Source organism: Bubalus bubalis, chromosome 16, assembly GCF_019923935.1.
Source record: "Bubalus bubalis isolate 160015118507 breed Murrah chromosome 16, NDDB_SH_1, whole genome shotgun sequence".
NCBI lineage: Eukaryota > Metazoa > Chordata > Mammalia > Artiodactyla > Bovidae > Bubalus > Bubalus bubalis.
Window position 1 is genome coordinate 50019173 of NC_059172.1, and position 21278 is coordinate 50040450.

The following is a 21278-nucleotide window of genomic DNA, read 5'->3' on the forward strand; positions in this document are numbered from 1 at the left end:
GAGCTCCCCCAGCCCAGCTCCCCCGCAGGCACGCTGACTCAGCAGCAGGGAGGAGAGTCGCCTTGGAGTGACAGCACGCTTTGTGCTTTCCAGGTTCTTTCTCCTCTTGTTTCTCCTTCCCCTGCACCATGGCCTGTGAAGTGGAGCTCCATGTGAGGCCCAGTAGACACGTGGGGAACTTCTACCCAGCAGTAACATCTAAACTTCTTTTGAGTGGTGAGCTTCCCGTCCTTGGAGGAGTTCAAGCAGAAACTGAAGGAGATCCCAGCCCAAATGAATCAGGAGGTCGTGTGGACTCCAGTCCTGTGATCTCCCACCTGCTCCTGTTTCTCCAAGTCCTATTTGCACCCATCCAGGCTGTATGAGCATCCCACCACTCCCCTGCCTTCCTGGCCTCACCAACAGCAAATACCTCCATGTCTCCTACAGAATAGTCCAGCAGCTTGGCTAGCTCTTTTCCCAGCCTTTTTTTCTCCCTACCACTGAGTTCATCAGCCAAACCAGAATGCTCACTGGACCCTCACAGTGCATACACTCCCGCCTCCATGCTTTGCTCATGCTGTTCCCTGTGCAGAGGAGGCTCTTTGCCTCGAATGCACCCCTCCCCACTTTCTCAGCGGCTCCTTCGAGATCCAGTTCATTTGCCATCTTCTCTGTGAAGCCCTCCCAAACTCTCTGATTTTTCTTTATCACTGTACCTCTGTTCTGAAACTAACTTCAACCTTGCGAGGTTTACATCCATAGTAACTAATGTGCCCTGAGGTATCACGCTAGTCTAAAAGTCTTTGAAGGTGCAGGATCTGGTGTGAGTCACCTTATTAATATCTGGCATAGCACATGTGTGTTGAATGAATTGGTGAATCAAGACCCTAAATTGCTGTTCACCATTGCCTAGGAGAATGCTTGTCACAGAAATGCTCAATAAATGTTTGTGGAGTGAATGAACTGTGTTTGTTACTCTAGACCTCATAAACTTGCGGGGGTTTCTCGTTCTGAATCGACTGTTCACACACACAGCAGCAGGTAATAGTGCACGAAGCAGTGAGGCTGCAGGTGAGGCTGGGAACTGGGGCCAGCACCAGTTTAGAGCTGAAAGGCCACGCTTATCCTTAGTTTAAGAGAACACTAATTCTTACTCACAGGTGAGAAAATGAGAGGGAGGGAATTCCCTGTGGTCCAGTGGGGTTAGGAATCTGTACTTTCACTGCTGAAGGCACAGGTTCAATCCCTGGTTGGGAAACAAGATCCTGCAAACCACGCAGTGTGGCAAAAATAATAATAATAATAAAGACAGAAACAATATTAAAAAGTACTTAAATTCACAGGCTTCTAGAGATTTAAAATTTTTATTTCTCTAATGGATATATTGTCATATATTAGGAATTAGCAAAAATGTTAGTTAATAATTTTTAAATATAGAACACAGGTCTTTATTATTTGTACTTCTCTTTTTAAAAAAATGAGAAAATGGATAAGAGGCGTGGAGGTGTAGTGATAAGGACCCCAAACATCCAAAGGGCCTTAGTTTGAGTTACCTTTTTTGAGCCCCAACTTCCTCATCTTTAAAATGGGGGTAATTTTCTTAACTAAATGAATTTATGTCAAACCTTCTTCCAAAGAAGTCTAGAATAAACTTTTTGGGAAGTTGTGAAAATCAAACAACAAATCTGAGAATGCTTTTATTTTTATTTATTTATTTTTAAATGTTAGCTCATATCTTTATTAACCAATATACAATTACTTGCCTTCTGGTTTGTTGAAACAATAGGTCAGACAACATTTGCCACAATAATGTCTGTCAAAGTGACTGGCCATAAAAACTCCAGCACCACATTCATCTGAGGGACACTCCCGGCGAAGGCGACTGATTTTGCCATTCTCATCCACCTTATAGTATTTCAGAACAGCCAATTTAACCTTCTTTCTCTTATGCTTGTTCTTCTTGGGAGTGGTGTAAGACTTTTTCTTCCTTTTCTTAGCACCACCACGAAGTCTCAACACTAGATGAAGAGTGGACTCCTTTTGAATGTTGTAGTCAGACAAAGTACGTCCATCTTCCAGTTGCTTGCCAGCAAAAATCAGTCTTTGCTGGTCAGGAGGAATTCCTTCCTTATCCTGGATCTTGGCCTTTACATTTTCTGTTGTATCCGAGGGCTCGACCTCAAGAGTGATGGTCTTCCCCGTCAGGGTCTTCACGAAAATCTGCATCTTGGCGGCGGTTCCACCGCAGATGGCGGATCCGAAAGGTGAGAATGCAGTTACTCTTTTGATCACAAGGGGCATGTGTGCTGGCGAAACTACCTACCTATACCTGCAGCTACTTATAATTTAAAAGCATGAGAATGAATTCCCTCCCTCTCATTTTCTCACCTGTGAGTAAGAATTAGTGTTCTCTTAAACTAAGGATAAGCGTGGCCTTTCAGCTCTAAACTGGTGCTGGCCCCAGTTCCCAGCCTCACCTGCAGCCACACTGCTTCGTGCACTACTACCTGTTGCTGTGACGTGTGAACAGTAGATTCAGAACGAGAAACCCCCGAAGCAAGACAGTGATTCCTCCAGGGGCAGGAGGTGGGCAAGGTTGGGCAGGGCTGCACAGAGAGTTTCAACTGTGTCTGTCATATTTATTTCATAAACTGGGTGGCATGACCACACACGCCCCTTGTGGTCAAAAGAGTAACTGCATTTGGATACAATAACTCACTGGCAAAGACCCTGATGCTGGGGCAGATTGAGGGCAGAAGAAGGAGGAGGTGACAGAGGATGAGATGGTTGGATAGCCTGACCGACTCAATGCACAGGTGTTTGAGCAAACTCCAGGAAATAGTGAAGGACAGGGAAGCCTGGCATGCTGCAATCCATGGGGTCACAAGAGAGTCAGACACAACTTAGTGACTGAACAATATGCTGTATTGCATAGTGGGCATCAACAATTCAGATCCTTACAAGGATCACTAAACATTTGAAGAAAACCTCTAATATAAAAGATAAACAAAAAATGAGCTCAGAGAAAGCAGACAATATACAGGGACAAGAAGTTTAAGATTATCATTAGTGTATTCAGAGATAAGAAGATGTATCTCTGAAACTTCTATAAAAAGAAAGTTCAGGGAACAAAGATGAGCTCTGAGCAGTGGTGAGCTGGATCTGGCTCAAAAGAGCTCACAAGAACCAACTGTTACTTTTTGAGGAATTTTGCAAAACAGGTGCAGGGCATTATCAAAAATTAAATTATATAAACTGAAAGATAAATTATATTCAAACAAACGTAAGAAATACTCAAAGCTTATCACTTCCCAATTAGTTTACATCAATTAGTTTATATTGTTTTATTATCATCTATGGCCTTGAAGTCATTTATGTTTATTGTTTTTATATAGGCAAAATATATATAGTTGGTATACTACTAAGCAACGTTTCCCAGCTCCACGCTGATATCCCACTGGTAGCCTGGAATCAGCCATAGTGGGAGATTTTACATCCCAGAGTTGGTTAACACTATAGATCAGGTTTTCCCCTCCACACCCCTGAGAGTTAAACATTTACCAACATACATAAATGTAATATTATATATATATATATATACATATATATATACACACACACACACACAGCCCAACATACATGTAACAGTATTTACCAATGTATCACTGGCTCTGGGGAATTAAAAGTATAAAGGTAGAAACGGAAAAACTTTGTAAGATTGAAAGATAAAGTTGAAACCTCTCAGAAAGTAGGAAAAGCAATGGACAACAGTTGGTAAGAGATAAAAAATTTAGAGGATCAGTCCAGAAATCTAATGTGCAAATAATGAGTTCTAGAAAGAGAACATAGAAAACAGTGTGGAAGAAATATTAAAGGAATAATTCAAGAAAATTTCCCAGAACTGCAAGAAAATTTTGAAACAAATAGCTCACTGAGTACCGTGCAGAACAAGTAAAAAAAGATTAAACCAAGGCATTATTGCAAATCTCAGAACACTAAGCAATAAAGAGATGATCCTAAAAAAAAAAAAATCAGGTCAAGAAAAGAAAGTGTTGGCTACTTTCCTTCTGTCCTCCCACACCCCCTCCACTCTGCTCTGCAGCCTAGGAAGCTATTTATGGCCTGTATCAGCAAAGGTTATAACAAAAGCATGGGGGAAAAGAATGACATTTGACTTAAAAACAGTTTTTGTTTTTAGCTAAAAACGATAAGCAGTGCTAAAGCTTTTTAGGAAAAATTATTTCCAGTTAAGAGTCTATTCCCAAATACCATCATTCAACAATGAGAGCTGAAAAACTTTTTCCAAGATCTCAAAAGTTTTTTTCATCCCTTGCGTACATTCATTTAACCAGTGTTTGAGAACCTACTATGTGCCAGACATTATTCTCAATTCTAGGGATACAGCAGTGAACAAACAAGGTCCTTGCTCTAATGGGGCTTTCTCATAATCTGAAAATATCACGCACCACATCAGGTAGTAATCAGTACTCTGGGGAACAGCAGGACTCGGGCGTGGAGTGCTGGGGTAGCAGGGAGCTCTTTTAGACAGGGCCTCTCTGGTTGAGGTTACAGTTAAACAGAGACCTCAACAAGGGAGCAAGCCATGCTGATGTCTGGCGGAAGAGCCCTCCAGGCAGATGAACAAGGGCAGCGGCCTGGGCAAGTGTGAAAGGAGGCCTGTGTGACTGGGAAGAGTGGCAGGAGACGCGTACAGGCCAGCTTACGGCGCCCCTTGTGTTGGCTGCTTTCCTTTGGTCCCCCCACACCCACTCTCCACTCTTCTCTGCTCCCTGGGAAGCTGTTTATGGCCCAATCAACAAGCTCCCTTGACCTCTGGCTTCCTGTGAGATTTGGCCAATGGGAGGCCCCTGCAAGAACTCTGAGGGTGGACGTCTTTACTGAGAGCCCCACTTCTGTCAGATGACCTTTAGCAGCTTGGAGTTGCCCTGTGCACTTCAGGCTGGAAGTGGGGGCTCGGGGGGTGGGTGCCTAATACCTCTCCAGGGCTGCCAGCTCCAGGGAACGGCACGCAGCGAGCCTGGTGGCTTCCCTAAACCCCTCACACCTCCGGGAAGAGTTTCTTCAATACACACTCTCCAAATCCCACAATTTGAGTGTGATATCCACCTGTTTTCCTGCCAGGATCCTAACACTCCCTTGTAGAGCTAGATAAAGAAACTTTAAATTTTATTCTGAAGATGGAAAACCAGTGGAGATTTTTGAGTATGTGGGGAAAAGTCCACTCTACATGCTGGGTGTATCAATAGTAAAGACTTTGGTGGGGGTCACAGGTGGTAAAGAGAACAGTTAGGAAAGGGCTTTCACAATAGTAAGGGTTAGAGAAGGTAACTCAGATTTGGGTGTTTGTAGCAGAGGTTATAAGTGATCAAACTGGGGAATATATTATTAAGATCAAGCCAAGAGGATTTGGTGACCAAGTGGGTATGTGGTATAAGAGAAAAAAAGGCAAGGATGATTTAGGAATTTGGTCTGAGGATGAATCAAGCTGCCATTTGTTAAGATAGATACATCTCAGAAGAGAGTAGGTTTGAGTTGCAAAAATCGAGTTCAGTTTGGGATAAAGCCAGGTGTGTATTAGAGATCTGACTCAGATCAGATCAGATCAGTCACTCAGTCGTGTCCGACTCTGCAACCCCATGAATCGCAGCAGGCCAGGCCTCCCTGTCCATCACCAACTCCTGGAGTTCACTGAGACTCACGTCCATTGAGTCAGTGATGCTATCCAGCCATCTCATCCTCTGTCATCCCCTTCTCCTCTTGCCCCCAATCCCTCCCAGCATCAGAGTCTTTTCCAATGAGTCAGCTCTTCGCATGAGGTGGCCAAAGTACTGGAGTTTCAGCTTTAGCATCATTCCTTCCAAAGAAATCCCAGGACTGATCTCCTTCAGAATGGACTGGTTGGATCTCCTTGCAGTCCAAGGGACTCTCAAGAGTCTTCTCCAACACCACAGTTCAAAATAATCAATTCTTCGGCGCTCAGCCTTCTTCACAGTCCAACTCTCACATCCATACATGACCACTGGAAAAACCATAGCCTTGACGAGATGGACCTTTGTTGGCAAAGTAATGTCTCTTCTTTTGAATATACTATCTAGGTTGGTCATAACTTTCCTTCCAAGGAGTAAGCGTCTTTTAATGTCATGGCTGCAGTCACCATCTGCAGTGATTTTGGAGGCCCCCCAAAATAAAGTCTGACACTATTTCCACTGTTTCCCCATCTATTTCCCATGAAGTAGTGGGACCAGATGCCATGATCTTCATTTTCTGAATGTTGAGCTTTAAGCCAACTTTTTCTCTCCACTTTCACTTTCATCAAGAGGCTTTTTAGTTCCTCTTCACTTTCTGCCATAAGGATGGTGTTACCTGCATATCTGAGGTTATTGATATTTCTCCCGGCCATCTTGATTCCAGCTTGTGTTTCTTCCAGTCCAGCGTTTCTCATGATGTACTCTGCATATAAGTTAAATAAACAGGGTGACAATATACAGCCTTACGCACTCCTTTTCCTATTTGGAACCAGTCTGTTGTTCCATGTTTGGTTCTAACTGTTGGTTCCTGACCTGCATACAGATTTCTCAAGAGGCAGATCCGGTGGTCTGGTATTCCCATCTCTTTCAGAATTTTCCACAGTTTATTGTGATCCACACAGTCAAAGGCTTTGGCATAGTCAATAAAGCAGAAATAGATGTTTTTCTGGAACTCTCTTGCTTTTTCCATGATCCAGTAGATGTTGGCAATTTGATCTCTGGTTCCTCTGCCTTTTCTAAAACCAGCTTGAACATCAGGAAGTTCACGGTTCACGTATTGCTGAAGCCTGGCTTGGAGAATTGTGAGCATTACTTTACTAGCGTGTGAGATGAGTGCAATTGTGTGGTAGTTCGAGCATTCTTTGGCATTGCCTTTCTTTGGGATTGGAATGAAAACTGACCTTTTCCAGTCCTGGGGCCACTGCTGTTTTCCAAATTTGCTGGCATATTGAGTGCAGCACTTTCACAGCATCATCTTTCAGGATTTGGAATAGCTCAACTGGAATTCCATCACCTCCACTAGCTTTGTTTGTAGTGATGCTTTCTAAGGCCCACTTGACTTCACATTCCAGGATGTCTGGCTCTAGGTGAGTGATCACATCATCGTGATTATCTGGGTTGTGAAGATCTTTTTTGTACAGTTCTTCTGTGTATTCTTGCCATCTCTTCTTAATATCTTCTACTTCTGTTAGGTCCATACCATTTCTGTCCTGTATTGAGCCCATCTTTGCATGAAATGTTCCTTTGGTATCTCTGATTTTCTTGAAGAGATCTCTAGTCTTTCCCATTCTGTTGTTTTCCTCTATTTCTTTGCATTGATCGCTGAAGAAGGCTTTCTTATCTCTTCTTGCTATTCTTTGGAACTCTGCATTCAGATGTTTATATCTTTCCTTTTCTCCTTTGCTTTTCACTTCTCTTCTTTTCACAGCCATTTGTAAGGCTTCCCCAGACAGCCATTTTGCTTTTTTGCATTTCTTTTCCATGGGGATGGTCTAGGGATGCTGAATTGGTGGTTGCATATCTAAGACTGATTTCAGAGAAGGTCTGTGCTGGAAGTAGAAATTTTAGTGAAGTAACAGCAAAGATGGGCTCCCTTTGTGGCTCAGTGGTAAAGAACCCACCTGCAACACGGGCTGCTGTCCACATGGTCACAAAGAGTCGAACACAACTGAGCACTGCTCTGCATTGCAATGCAGGAGACACAGGTTTGATCCTTGGATCAGAAAGATCTCCTGGAGAAAAAACTGACACCCCACTCCGGTATTCTTGCCTGGGAAATCCCATGGATTCCCATGGCAGGCTACAGTCCATGGGGTCACAATAGCTGGACAAAACTCAGTGACTAAACAACATCAATGAAAGCTTTTAAAGCCACAGACTAGATGGAATTTCCTTGGAGTTGGCATAAACAAAGAAATGAGGTCCAAGGATTGGGCCTTCTTCAAGAGCTACCAGAGGATGTTTCACCAAAAAGGAGTAAACCGAGAAAAGAGGAACATACATGATGTGGAACTGGGCACTCTTGACACCGGAAGCAGAAAGAATCTCCTACTGACAGCAAAGGAGACTCCAGAACTATAGGTCTCACGAATAATCTAGCTGGAGCTAGAGGATGAGTGTCCTGGAAAGGATACCATCAAAACACAAAAACAAATCTGATTGAACATACTGAAATTTAAACTATGGTTCAACATCTGGGGATGAATTAGAGACAGGAACACAGAATGCTAAGCAGATGGAAGAACAAGGTAATTACTAACATTCTAAGTATAAATTATACATATTATATAAAACACTATCTAATTGTGAGAATTCCAGATGAAGAGGTATAAACTAAAAATCAAGAAATCATAATAGAGTTCCCTAGTGGCCTGGTGATTAGGATTCCAGGCTTTTGCTGTTGAGGTCTAGGTTCAGTCCCTTGTCAGGGAACTGAAATCCCACAAGCAGTGTGGCATGGCCAAGAAAAAAGGAAAAGAAATCACAGTATGTTACTGGGACTTCCCTAGTGGTCCAGTGGCTAGTGCTCTGCACTTCCAATGTGGCAAGGGAGGGTCAATCCCTCACCAGGAGCTAGATCCCACATGCCGCAACTAACACCAAAAAAAAAGAAAAATGTTACAGCAATTCCATATATATCCAAAAGAATTGAAAACAAGTACATGTATATGAATGTTCATAACAGTACTTTTTGAAATAGCCAAAAAGTGGAAGCAATCCAAATATCCATCATCTGATGAACACATAAACAAATTATGGTATATACATACCTTATTATCCAGTGGGATATTATTCAGCCATAAAATAAATAACCTAGGTAACATGCTACAATGTGAATGAGCTCCCAAAATACCATACTAAGTGAAAACTAGACATTAAAGGTCATACATTGTATGATTCCATTTATAGGAAATAACCAGAATAGGTAAACCCTTACGAACAGAGAGCAGACTGGTGGTTGCCAGGAGCTGCAGGGCAAGAATAAAGAGTGCTTTTTGAGTATAGTGTTTTATTTTGGGGTGATGAAAATGTTTTGGAACTAGGTAAGGGTGGTGGTTGCAGAATGTACTAGGTGCCACACAACTGTTCACTTTTAAAGGATGTATTTTATGATATGTCAGTTTCACCTCAATTTTTAAAAATAATGTTTAGAAATCAGATGGCACATTACATGTCAGGAAAACTGAAAGGGGTTGTCCTAGGCATTATACTGCAAAGTGGAAGGGGCTGCTTATAGTGAAGTCCAATAAAATGGTATATGACTTTTAAAACCAGATATATGGATAACCTCAGCTAAAAAATAAGATCAATATCTATCACTTGAAAAAAAGATGATTTTTAAATAAAGAGAACAGTTGTTGAAGGAAACCTTGAAATCCTAGGAGCTCATATATGGGTAGATCTGGAGTTATATCCATATGCTGATTCCAACTCTGTCAAAATAGATACTACAAAGAAAAAGCATATGGGAACCTTTGAAAAGAAAGGATAAATGTCTAAGTCAGGAAGACAGATGAAGACAGATGATACTGTAACAGAAGGGAGAAACAGAAAAAAAAAATATTTAAACAGACTAATCCACTTAAAAAAGAAAATGATCATTAGGGGAAAACGTCAGAGACAGTATCTTAAAGCTTCTATAGCAAAAATACCATAAACACAAATCAAAAGGCAGAGAATAAATTGGGGGAAATATTTGTAACAGAAAAGAGTAACATCTGGGAGTATCTCAAGGAAACTACAAGGCAAATTAGAGTACATAACATCTTCTATGGAGTAAGAACCCACAACCAGGACCTAACAAGACTACGGGATGATATTTGCAGCATGATGCGATGTCCGTGTGCAAAGTGTCTCAATAACACATAGTGATTTGGAGAGACTTAGGGTTTTCTCTGCATGACTTAACTGCTTAGTTGCTCAGTTGTCTGACTCTGCAACCCCATAGACTGTAGACCACTAGGCTCCTGTGTCCATGGAGATTCTCTAGGCAAGAACACTAGAGTGGGTTGCCATGCCCTTCTCCAGGGGATCTTCATGACCCAGGGATGGAAACCAGGTGTCCTGCATAGCAGGTGGATTCTTTACCATCTGAGCCATCAGAGAAGCCCTGCATGACTGCCACATACTAAGAAACTCATGTGATGCTCACAGTAACTTTTCATAAGATTCATGAGATTGGACCTCCCAAACCACATGGCCACAAGTAGCAGGACTGTTTCTGAAAGCCAAATTTGAACTTTCTGCCCAGTCAAAAAGACTGCAGGTGGTTTTTTTACATTTTGAAGGAATTAAAATACCTCCAAACACATTCAGTTCAGTTCAGTCGCTCAGTCGTGTCCTCCTTTTTGCAACCCCATGAATTGCAGCACGCCAGGCCTCCCTGTCCATTACCAACTCCTGGAATTCACCCAAACCCATGTCCAAGGAGATGGTGATGCCATCCAGCCATCTCATCCTCTGTTGTCCGCTTCTCCTCCTGCCCCCAATCCCTCCCAGCATCAGAGTCTTTTCCATTGAGTTAACTCTTCTCATCAGGTGGCCTTGGGGTTTCAGCTTTAGCATCAGTCCTTTCAATGAACAGCCAGGACTGATCTCCTTTAGAAAGGACTGGTTGGATCTCCTTGCAGTCCAAGGGACTCTCAAGAGTCTTCTCCAACACCACAGTTCAAAAGCATCAATTCTTCGGCGTTCAGCTTTCTTCACAGTCCAACTCTCACATCCATACATGACCACTGGAAAAACCATAGCCTTGACTAGATGGACCTTTCTTGGCAAAGTAATGTCTTTGCTTCTGAATATGCTATCTAGGTTGGTCATAACTTTCCTTCCAAGGAGTGTCTTTTAATTTCATGGCTGCAGTCACCACCTGCAGTGATTCTGGAGCCCAAAAATATAGTCTGACACTGTTTCCACTGTTTTCCCATCTATTTCCCATGAACACATAGTCCTGTTTAATATTTACAGTAAACTGCTGGCTTGAAGGCAAAATCATATGTAAATACTTCATGTAATTAAAAGAAAACCTAGAGATGCTTTGATACATCAAATGCTCCACATACTACCAACTAGTTTTTAGTCCAGAGCCATCAATACCCAACTTTGCCTACTTTACCTGGAGTTCGTAAAGATCTTGCTGCTAACCTTGTTTAGTTGTTACTCTTGGAGAAGTTTGCCTTATGTTATTTCTTGGTTTATGACAGCCACTTTTAAGACATAAACACAGCAGCACAGGGATTAGAAAATTACATCTAACAGTAGGGCTTGAATTGGGTTTGGCAGAAACCAACACAATACTGTAAAGCATTTATCCTTCAATTAAAAATAAATTTAAAAAGAATTAAGTAGAATTCCCACACCTGTTTTCCCCTATTTGTGATTCCTCTATTTTCCACACTAGGATGTGGGGCTTAGTCAGTTTGCACCCAACAGAGTTGGTGGCAAGTATGTGCAGTGTTCTGAAGAACAAGGAAGGTGAAGTGGGTGTCTCTATCCTCAGAGCCCAGCATCCCACAAGACATCAATGCTACTTATGATACTAGTCTTAAAAACAAAGGGCTTTGCCTGACCATGTGATTTTGAACTCAACTTTGATTACTGCTTTGGTTAAAGCTTAAGGGATTAAACATTTATTCAAGTGATAAACACCCAAAAGTGGTACATACAAATGGCTTGAATTTTCTGACTCAAAGGGCTTCCCTTGTGGTTCAGCTGGTAAAGAATCCGCCTGCAATGTGGAAGATTTGGATTTGATCCCTGGGTTGGGAAGATCCCTTGGAGAAGGAAAAGGCTCCCCACTCCAGTGTTTTGGCCTGGAGAATTCCATGGACTATGGTCCATGGGGTCGCAAAGAGATGGACATGACTGAGCGACTGTCACTAGGTTTTAAAAATTAAATATTCTGACAACACCTAACTAAGTAATTTTTATCATAACCCATCCAAAAGTTGCCAGCTTCATGGAGCTGAGCTCATCTCATGGTTCTTCCTGTTCCCTGAAGCCGTTCTTCCTTATGTTTGAGCATCACCCACAAGACTGGGATCAAATATTACTTCCAAGGTTCCTCCATACTAGAGATGCCCTCCCCTCCAGAGACACTTTCATGTCTATTTCTGATACTACACTGTAGATAACATGAGAGATCTACAACAAATGTATCCAAATTACTTAGAGACGTTTGTGAAAATAACATTACCACTTCCTAGTTTCTTCCAGTACCCACCAATCGCAGTGAAGTTACAAGCTGCTCAACTAGTTGAGCAGTGAAGGGATGCAATGGATAGATGCTATCTTATTGCTCCCTGTGGAATCACGCAATTCTAATGCTGGAACACACGTCCACATTAAACAGATAAATACACAGACAAATTTTTGGACCAAAAAAAGTTACAAAACATGGTTCTGTTAAACAATGATTTTATTGCTTTAGTACAATACACAAATTTATGCAACCAGGGCAGAGGCTGTGGATGACTCGCTGAAAGAAAAAAAAAGGGGGTGGGGGGGGAGAGTTGGGTTAATAAAAAAGTCCTCTATATTTATACATAATCTGTTAAAAAAAATGTCCTCCATATTCACACAATCTCTGAAAACAGCTATTTCCTAACGGTTACAATAAATCCCCAATATATAAAATCCACCGAATAGATGAGTTCCTGGAATCAGTTCATTGTGATCAACCATAATATGAAGATGGTCGCTTAGGCCTCCAAGAACTGGCCAGCACGAGGAAAAACTTTTCTGGTGGAAACTGTGAATGCTAGGATGTTAATCATCACAGTGAGTTATCTATGCAAAAATTTAAACAACATAAGCACCTGGGAGCAGAAGAACTTAAATTTTACCCACAATCTGAAAGTGATTTAAAGAGCACATTTGTGCTCTAAACGAGTCTACAGAAGTACCACCCTTTGTATCAACAAAACACAACCACTCTACCTGTCTACGACTGTTTTCTTGCTAAGAACTGAAAGACCATATAGGTTCAATCTAAAACATCTATGATCAGTCCTTTTACTATAATTACTACTCTATTTAATACTTGGCCAACTCCTATTTTTGTCAACAAAAAGGGTTGATAACTTACTATTTCCAATTAGGGGGTAGGACTCGTTTGGTCTTGTAGTATCGAGCCAACCGGTGAATACGGCTCTCAATCAGAATCAGACGGAATTTAGCATCTTTATCCTAAAAATAAAATTGACAGAATTCAGGAAAACCACTTAAAACTAAACATCATTTTAATAGAAGAATGTACAGACACCCTGCATTTTAATGAAAAATTGCTTAGTGTTGTTAATAGAACCAGAGCCTAGGGTTTGTGTGGCTAGATTAGGTCCTTAAGGGAATTTAGGGAACTAACCCCCACCCCCACCCCCGAAATCTCTTCTGGTGAAACATTTCAAAGCAAACACTGTGATTTGTTTGTGCCCCTTGGATAATTCAAATTAGAGGCACTATATTTTACTGATATGAATTTAGTACAAGCAGTCTCATCCTCTTACCTTTCTGTTCCTCTCAAGATGCTTCCGAACAGCAACAGCTTTCTTAATTAAATGATAGAGATCCTCAGGGAGATCAGGAGCAAGTCCTTTGGACTTAAGAATTCTCAAGATTTTGTTGCCTGTCACAAAACGTACTTGTGCAACACCATGAGAGTCTCTCAGGATCACACCTGGAAAGGGAGTAATATAAATTCCCACATCATACATACAAACTGGAACATGTGATGTCAAGACTGAGATCAAGTCACTTTCCAAGTTTCCCATCTGCAAAACACAGCTTACTTTTTATACATCAGACACCAACAACAGAATGCACAAGCGAAGCTCACTCAGACATCCAAGGAAGGTTTACCCAACACTAAGGAAAACCTTTCTGGTGGAAACTGCGAATGTTGGAAGACCATCATCATAGTAAGCTTGCTAGATTACAGGCCACCAAAAAAAAAAAAAATCAAGGAGTCGTCAAAACAGCACCATCTGACTACCCCACAGTCTCTCTTTCTCTACATATATATACACACACACACCTCTGATTATGTATAACATCTCCACTAGACCATAAGCTCAAGAGAAGGCTATGCTGCTTTTTTACAATCACTGTATTCTCAGGATCGGGGATCACACAGCTGGCAAACATTTGCAGAACGAAGCCATTTGCACAAAGTCACACACAGCTGAGGTTCAAACCACATCTGTTAGAAAGCAATGAGCACTCAGAGCAGCCAGTCCCAGCTTCACTAACATCTGTGTGATCTGAGGCTTGTTTATATAGCTGCAACGTGCCTCAGTTACCCCAACTTCAGGAAGACCTCTACTATTTATTTGAAACTATGGCTGTCAGAATTAACTCAGGTCATAAAATGGAAAGCGCTTAGAACCAGGCACCTAAGAAGAGTGCCCAGCCCAAAGAAAATACTCATTAAAATTTGGAGCGCATTTTAATTATTTTACCGTCTTTCAAAGAGCTTGAGAGTTCAGCAAAGGAGGGCTAGGCCTCAGTCAACGGTAAAGTCAGGAAAACGAGCAAAAAATTTTCAAACCACATGTGAGACATTTAGCCCCACTGTTTTTCAACACGTTACACGAGGTCAGGAGAAAGGGGCTACATTAAACACACTCACTCACCGATCTGTGAGGGAGTCAGGCCCTTCTTGGCCAGTTTGTAGATCTGCTCCTTCACGTCGTCAGAAGTGAGCTTCAGCCACTGTTCGCGGGAAAGAAAGCGGCCTTAAGACGAGAAATCCGGGATGGAACCGAAGAGCAGCGGCCCTCTCCACCCTCAAAACTGCGCTCATGCACATGTGGTCCCCATCTTCCGAGCAACTGATGGCACCCCCCACCGCCTCCCGGCCTCTCCTCTGTACCCGCACGCTACTTACGGTGGGGACGCTGCGGCGGTAGGGCAGAGCCGACTGGGACAGGCCCTTCCTGGAGAGAAAAGCAGTATCGGGGTGAAGAAGCGAGCCCCGCCACAGCAGCCCCAAACCTTACCCCCTCGACCCACTGCCTACGCTCCTTCCATTCCCTACACCCCTAGTCTCAGCCTTGCAACCCGCCCATAAACCCTAGCTCACCCGGGAGCGTGCATGCGACCCATGATGGCGGCGGTGTGGTAGCAAAAGGAGAGAGAGGGTGGGAGAACCGCAGGAAGCCACCCTCCACGCAGGAAGTGGCCTCACACGTCCTGGCTTCCGCCCCTGCAGGAGGCGGGGCTTCGCTGCGTAATTCCCGGCGTCCGCGTGACTACATGTCCCAAAATGCACTTCGACGTGGAGTACACTTCCCGGTAGGCATCTGGAGATACTAGGTCGGAGCGGAAAAAAGGATCCGCCTCCGGTTTGGGCAGTTGAATCCAGACGAGACACTGCTTACCCAGGATACTGCGGATTTGGATGCTGGACTGGGAGTGCGCTTGGAGCACATAGAGCTGCAGGGGTTCCCCGGCCTTGGGCAAGGTGGTTATCTGCGTCCCCGTGGCCCAGCGAGTGTGGGCGGCAAAGTTCATCCATACACTATTGCTCATCCACTCAGCTGCGCCCAGGCTTGTCTTGACACTAGTTACCTCAAGTCTGTCCCTCCCCTTAAAATATTCACAAGGGGTAATTCCCTGGCCGGCTAGTGGTTATGATACTTGCCCTCACTGCCGAAAGCCTCAGTTGGATACCTGGTCAGGGAAGCAAGATCCACCAAGCCTGCAGAGCATGGCCAAAATTAAAAAAAAAAAAAAAAGCTTACAATAGCATGACGATAAGGACTGCCCTTAGCCAACTGGTAACACTTATCTCTAATTGTAACCTTTCAGGGGACGGGTGCCTGACTACAAGCTGTCTGGTCCTGATCTCTATGTCATTTCACAGTCGTTTTACATTTTTTAAAAAACTCATACCTAATCCGTCCTCTGCTTTCCCTGTTGGTAACCAAAGTTTGTTTTATATATGTTAGTCAGTTTTTAAAGTAAGTTCCTTTGTACTGTTTTTTAGATTCCATATATAAGTCAATTCAGTCGCTCAGTCGTGTCAGACTCTTTGCGACCCCAAAGGACTGGAGCACACCAGGCTTCCCTGTCCATCACCATCTCTGGGAATTTATTCGAACTCATGTCCATTGAGTTGGTGATGCCGTTCAACTACCTCAACTTCTGTCAGCCCCTTCTCCTGCCTTCAGTCTTTCCCAGCATCAGGGTCTTTTCAAATGAGTATGTTCTTTACATCAGGTGGCTAAATTATTGAAGCTTCAGCATCAGTCCACCAAATGAATATTCAGGACTGATCCAAGGGACTCTCAAGAGTCTTCTCCAACACCACAGTTAAAAAGCATCAGTTCTTCGGTGCAACTCTCGCATCCATACATGACTACTGGAAAAACCATAGCTTTGACTAGATGCACCTTTGTTGGCAAAGTAATGTAGTATTTATCTCTATAATCTTTAGGTCCACTCGTGTTGCTGAAATGTCATTATTTCATTCTTTTAATGGCTGAGTGATACACACTGGGGCTTACCTTGTGGCTCAAGTGGTAACGATTCAGCCTGTAATGAGTTCGATCCCAGGGTTAGGAAGACCCCTTGGAGAAGAGAATGGCTAACCACTCCAGTATTCTTGCCTGGAGACTTCCATGTACAGAGGAATCTGGCGGGCTATAGTCCATTGGATTGCAAGGTTGGACACAACTGAGCTAGGATGTACACAGCATCTTCTTTATCCATTGCTCTGTTGATGGACACTTCGGTTGTGTCCATGTCTTGACTACTGTAAATAGTACCACTCTGGAAAAAGTCAGTTTTCATTCCAATCCCAAAGAAAGACAATGCCAAAGAATGCTCACACTACCATACAGTTGGGCTCATTTCATGTGCTAGCAAGGTAATGCTCAAAATATTTCAAGCTAGGAATCGGCAGTACAGGAACTGAGAGCTTTCAGATATACCAGCTGGATTTAGAAAAGGCAGAGGAACCAGAGATCAAATTGCCAACAACTTCTGTTGGATAATAGAAAAAGCAAGGGAATTCCAGAAAAACATCTACTGCTGCCTCATTGACTATGCTAAAGTTTTTGACTGTGTGGATCACAACAGGAAAATTCTTAAGAGATGGGAATACCAGACCACCTTACCTGTCTCTTGAGAAACCTGTATGCAGGTCAAGAAGCAACAGTTAGAACCAGACGTTAACAACGGACAGGTTCAAAATTGGGAAAGGAATACGTCAAGGGTGTCTATTGTCACTCTGTTTACTTAACTTATATGCAGAGTTCATCATGTGAAATGCAGGGCTGAATGAAAGGTTGCCTGGAGATATATCAACAACCTCAGATATGCAGATAATACCACTCTAGTGCAGAAAGCTAGGAGGAACTAGAGAGTGAAAGAGGCGAGTGAAAAAGCTGGCTGAAAACTCAACATTCAAAAAACTAAGATCATGGCATCCAGTCCCATCACTTCATGGCAAATAGATGGGGAAACAGTGGAAATAGTGACAGATTTTATTTTCTTGGGCTCCAAAATCACTGCAAACAGTGACTGCAGCCATGAAATTAAAAGGCGCTTGCTCCTTGGAAGAAAAGCTCTGACAAACCTAGACAGCATATTGAAAAGTAAAGACATCACTTTGCCGACAAAGATTCATATAGTTAAAGCTATAGTTTTTCCAGTAGTCCTGGACAGATACAAGAGTGGGACCATTAAGAAGGCTGAGTTTCTTTAATTGTGGTGAAGAACTGATGCTTTTTGATTGTGGTGCTGGAGAAGAATCTTGAGAGTCCCTTGGACTGCAAGGAGGTCAAACCAGTCCATCCAAAAGGAAGTCAATACTGAATATTCATAGAAAGGACTGATGCTGAAGCTGAAGCTCTGGGACTTAGGTCACCTGATGATAAGAATGGACTCATTGGAAAAGACCCTGATGCTGGGAAAGATTGAGGGCAGGAGGAGAAGTGGGTGACAGAGAACAAGATGATTGGATGGCATCACCAATTCAATGGACATGAGTTTGAGCGAACTCCGGAAGATAGTGAAGGGCAGGGAAACCTGGCATGCTACAGTCCATGGGGTCTCAAAGAGTTGGATGTGACTTAGAGACTGAACAACAACAATGAACGTTAGGGTTCATGTACTTTTCAAATTAAAACCTTTGTCTTCTCTGGATATATGCCCAGGGGTGGGGCTGCTGGATCATATGGTGCTTTTTTTTTTTTTTTAGTTTAAGGAAACTCCATACTGTTTTTCGTAATGGCTGCACCAATTTACATTCCCATTAACACTGTAGGAGGGATCCCTTTTCTCCATACCCTCTCCAGCATTTATTTCTAGGCTTTTGATGATGGCTATATTAAAAAGCAGAGACATTACTTTGCCAACAAAGGTCCGTCTAGTCAAGGCTATGGTTTTTCCAGTGGTCATGTATGGATGTGAGAGTTGGACTGTGAAGAAAACGGAGTGCTCAAGAATTGATGCTTTTGAACTGTGGTGTTGGAGAAGACTCTTGAGAGTCCTTTGGACTGTAAGGAGATCCAACCAGTCCATCCTAAAGGAGATCAGTCCTGGGTGTTCACTGGGAGGACTGATGCTGAAGCTGAAACTCCAATCCTTTGGCCACCTGATGCGAAGTGTTGACTCATTGGAAAAGACCCTGATGCTGGGAGGGATTTGGGGCAGGAGGAGAAGGGAACGACAGACGATAAGATGGCTGGATGGCATCACTGACTCAATGGACATGAATTTGGGTAAACTCCAGGAGTTGGTAATGGACAGGGAGGCCTGGCGTGCTACAATTCATGCGGTCACAAAGAGTCGGACACGACTGAGCAACTGAACTAAACTGATTCTGACCAGTGTGAGGCGATAACCTCAATGTAGTTTTGATTTGCATTTCTCTAATTATTAGTCAGTTTTCATTCCAATCCCAAATAAAGGCAATGCCAAAGAATGCTCAAACTACTGCACAATTGCATTCATTTCACATGCTATTAAAGTAATGCTCAAAATTCTCCAAGCCAGGCTTCAGCAATATGTGAACCGTGAACTTCCAGACATTCAAGCTGGTTTTAGAAAAGGCAGAGGAACCTGAGATCAAATTGCCAACATCTGCTGGATCATCAAAAAAGCAAGAGAGTTCCAGAAAAACATCTATTTCTGCTTTATTGACTATGCCAAAGCCTTTGACTGTGTGGATCACAATAAACTGTGGAAAATTCTGAAAGAGATGGGAATACCAGACCACCTGACCAGCCTCTTGAGAAACCTGTATGCAGGTCAGGAAGCAACAGTTAGAACTGGACATGGAACAGACTGGTTCCAAATAGGAAAAGGAGCACATCAAGGCTGTATATTGTCACGCTGCTTATTTAACTTATATACAGAGTACATCATGAGAAACGCTGGGCTGGAAGAAGCACAAGCTGGAATCAAGATTGCCAGGAGAAATATCAATAAACTCAGATATGCAGATGACATCACCCTTATGGCAGAAAGTGAAGAACTAAAGAGCCTTTTGATGAAAGCGAAAGAGGAGAGTGAAAAAGTTGGTTTAAAGCTCAGCATTCAGAAAACTAAAATCATGGCATTTGGTCCCATCACTTCATGGCAAATAGAGGGGAAACAGTGGCTGAGTTTATTTTGGGGGGCTCCAAAATCACTGCAGATGGTGATTGCAGCCATGAAATTAAGAGACTTGTACTCCTTGGAAGGAAAGTTATGACCAGCCTAGACTGCATATTAAAAAGCAGACATTACTTTGTCAACAAAGGTCCATCTAGTCAAGCCTATGGTTTTTCCAGCAGTCATGTATGGATGTGAGAGTTGGACTATGAAGAAAGCTGAGCACTAAAGAATTGATGCTTTTGAACTGTGGTGTTGAAGACTCTTGAGAGTCCCTTGGACTGCAAGGAGATCCAACCAGTCCATCCTAAAGGAGATCAGTCCTGAGTGTTCATTGGAAGGACTGATGTTGAAGCTGAAACTCCAATACTTTGGTGACCTGATGTGAAGAGCTGACTCATTTGAAAAGACCCTGATGCTGGAAAAGATTGAGGGCAGGGGGAGAAGGGGACAACAGAGGTTGACATGGTTGGATGGCATCACCAACTCAATGGACATGAGTTTGGGTAGGCTCTGGGAGTTGGTGATGGACAGGCAGGCCTGGCGTGCTGCGGTTCATGGGGTTGCAAAGAGTCAGACGCGACTGAACTGAACTGAATTATTAGTGATGATGAACATTTTTTCACATGCCTGTTTTGTATTTCCCTAGAGACTGAGATGAAGTGAAAGTGTTAGTTACTCAATCATGTCTGACTCTTTGCAACCCCATGGACTATAGCCTGCCAGGCTCCTCTGTTCACAGAATTTCCCAGACAAGAATACTGGAGTGGGTTCCCATTCCCTTCTCCAGGGGATCTTCCCAACCCAGGGATGGAACCTGTGTCTCCTACATTGCAGACAGATTCTTTACCATCTCAGCCACTGGGGAAGCCCAACTGACTGGAGCATCTCTTCTGGTGACATTTGGCCAAAGAAATGTCTATTCAAAAATTCTTTGCTTTCTCTTGAATTTTATGAGTCCTTTATGTATTCAAGATGCCAGGTCCTTATCAGATACATGACCTGTGAATACTCTCTCCCATTCTGTGAGTTGTCCTTTTACTTTATTATGCATATATGTATTTAATTTTGATGAAATCAAATTTATCTGTTTTTCTTTTGTTGCCCGTCCTTTTTTGTGACATACTTAAGAAAACCTGTCTAATTCTAGGCTACAAAGATGTACACCTGTGTTTTCTTCTAGGATTTTTAACTTCAGTTATGTCTAAGTTTCTGATCCACTTTGAATTAAATTTTATGTTCTAAGAGTCCTACTTTATTTTTTGCACATGGTTATCTAGTTGTCCTCACACCGTTTGTTGAAAAAAAAAAAAAAAATACTACTCTTTCCTCATTGATCCTGGAAGTCCTTTGTCTCTTGGTTTGTGATCCAAACAAAAAGACCCAAACAGATGTGAAAATATAATAACCAAAATTAAAATCTCAATGGATGGGGTTTAAACAGTTGAAAAGAGAAGTAGTGAATTGGAAAAGAATTCATAATAAATTATTCAGAACTGAAGAAAGTTACTGATCTATATATTTAAGAATCCTAAAGAGAAAAATATAAAAAGGTGTCTACACCTAGGCACATCCTCATTAATACAGACCAAAGAAGATTATCCCTAAGGTAGTAACTGTTGAAGGCGTGTGATGGGATTCATTCATGGA

The 21278-nt window shown here is 42.5% G+C and overlaps 2 protein-coding genes and 1 non-coding gene across 3 annotated transcripts; all 3 read right to left on the reverse strand.

The window, feature by feature from the left end:
• Positions 1-1698: 1698 nt before the first annotated feature.
• LOC112579681 (ubiquitin-40S ribosomal protein S27a-like) lies at positions 1699-2298 on the reverse strand. The gene has a single exon (XM_044929004.1). The coding sequence runs from the start codon at positions 2281-2283 to the stop codon at positions 1738-1740; it is 546 nt and encodes a 181-aa protein (XP_044784939.1). The 5' UTR covers positions 2284-2298; the 3' UTR covers positions 1699-1737.
• A 10131-nt stretch (positions 2299-12429) lies between these two features.
• Positions 12430-15221, reverse strand: RPS13 (ribosomal protein S13). The gene is made up of 6 exons (XM_006077765.3): positions 15109-15221; positions 14914-14962; positions 14660-14738; positions 13535-13704; positions 13117-13217; positions 12430-12507 (listed from the first exon to the last, which is right to left on the reverse strand). The coding sequence occupies exons 1-6, from the start codon at positions 15129-15131 to the stop codon at positions 12474-12476; spliced, it is 456 nt and encodes a 151-aa protein (XP_006077827.1). The 5' UTR covers positions 15132-15221; the 3' UTR covers positions 12430-12473.
• Positions 13860-13949, reverse strand: LOC112579759. Its single transcript, XR_003104093.1, has one exon. It is a non-coding gene; the product is annotated as a small nucleolar RNA SNORD14 (small nucleolar RNA).
• Positions 15222-21278: the final 6057 nt, after the last annotated feature.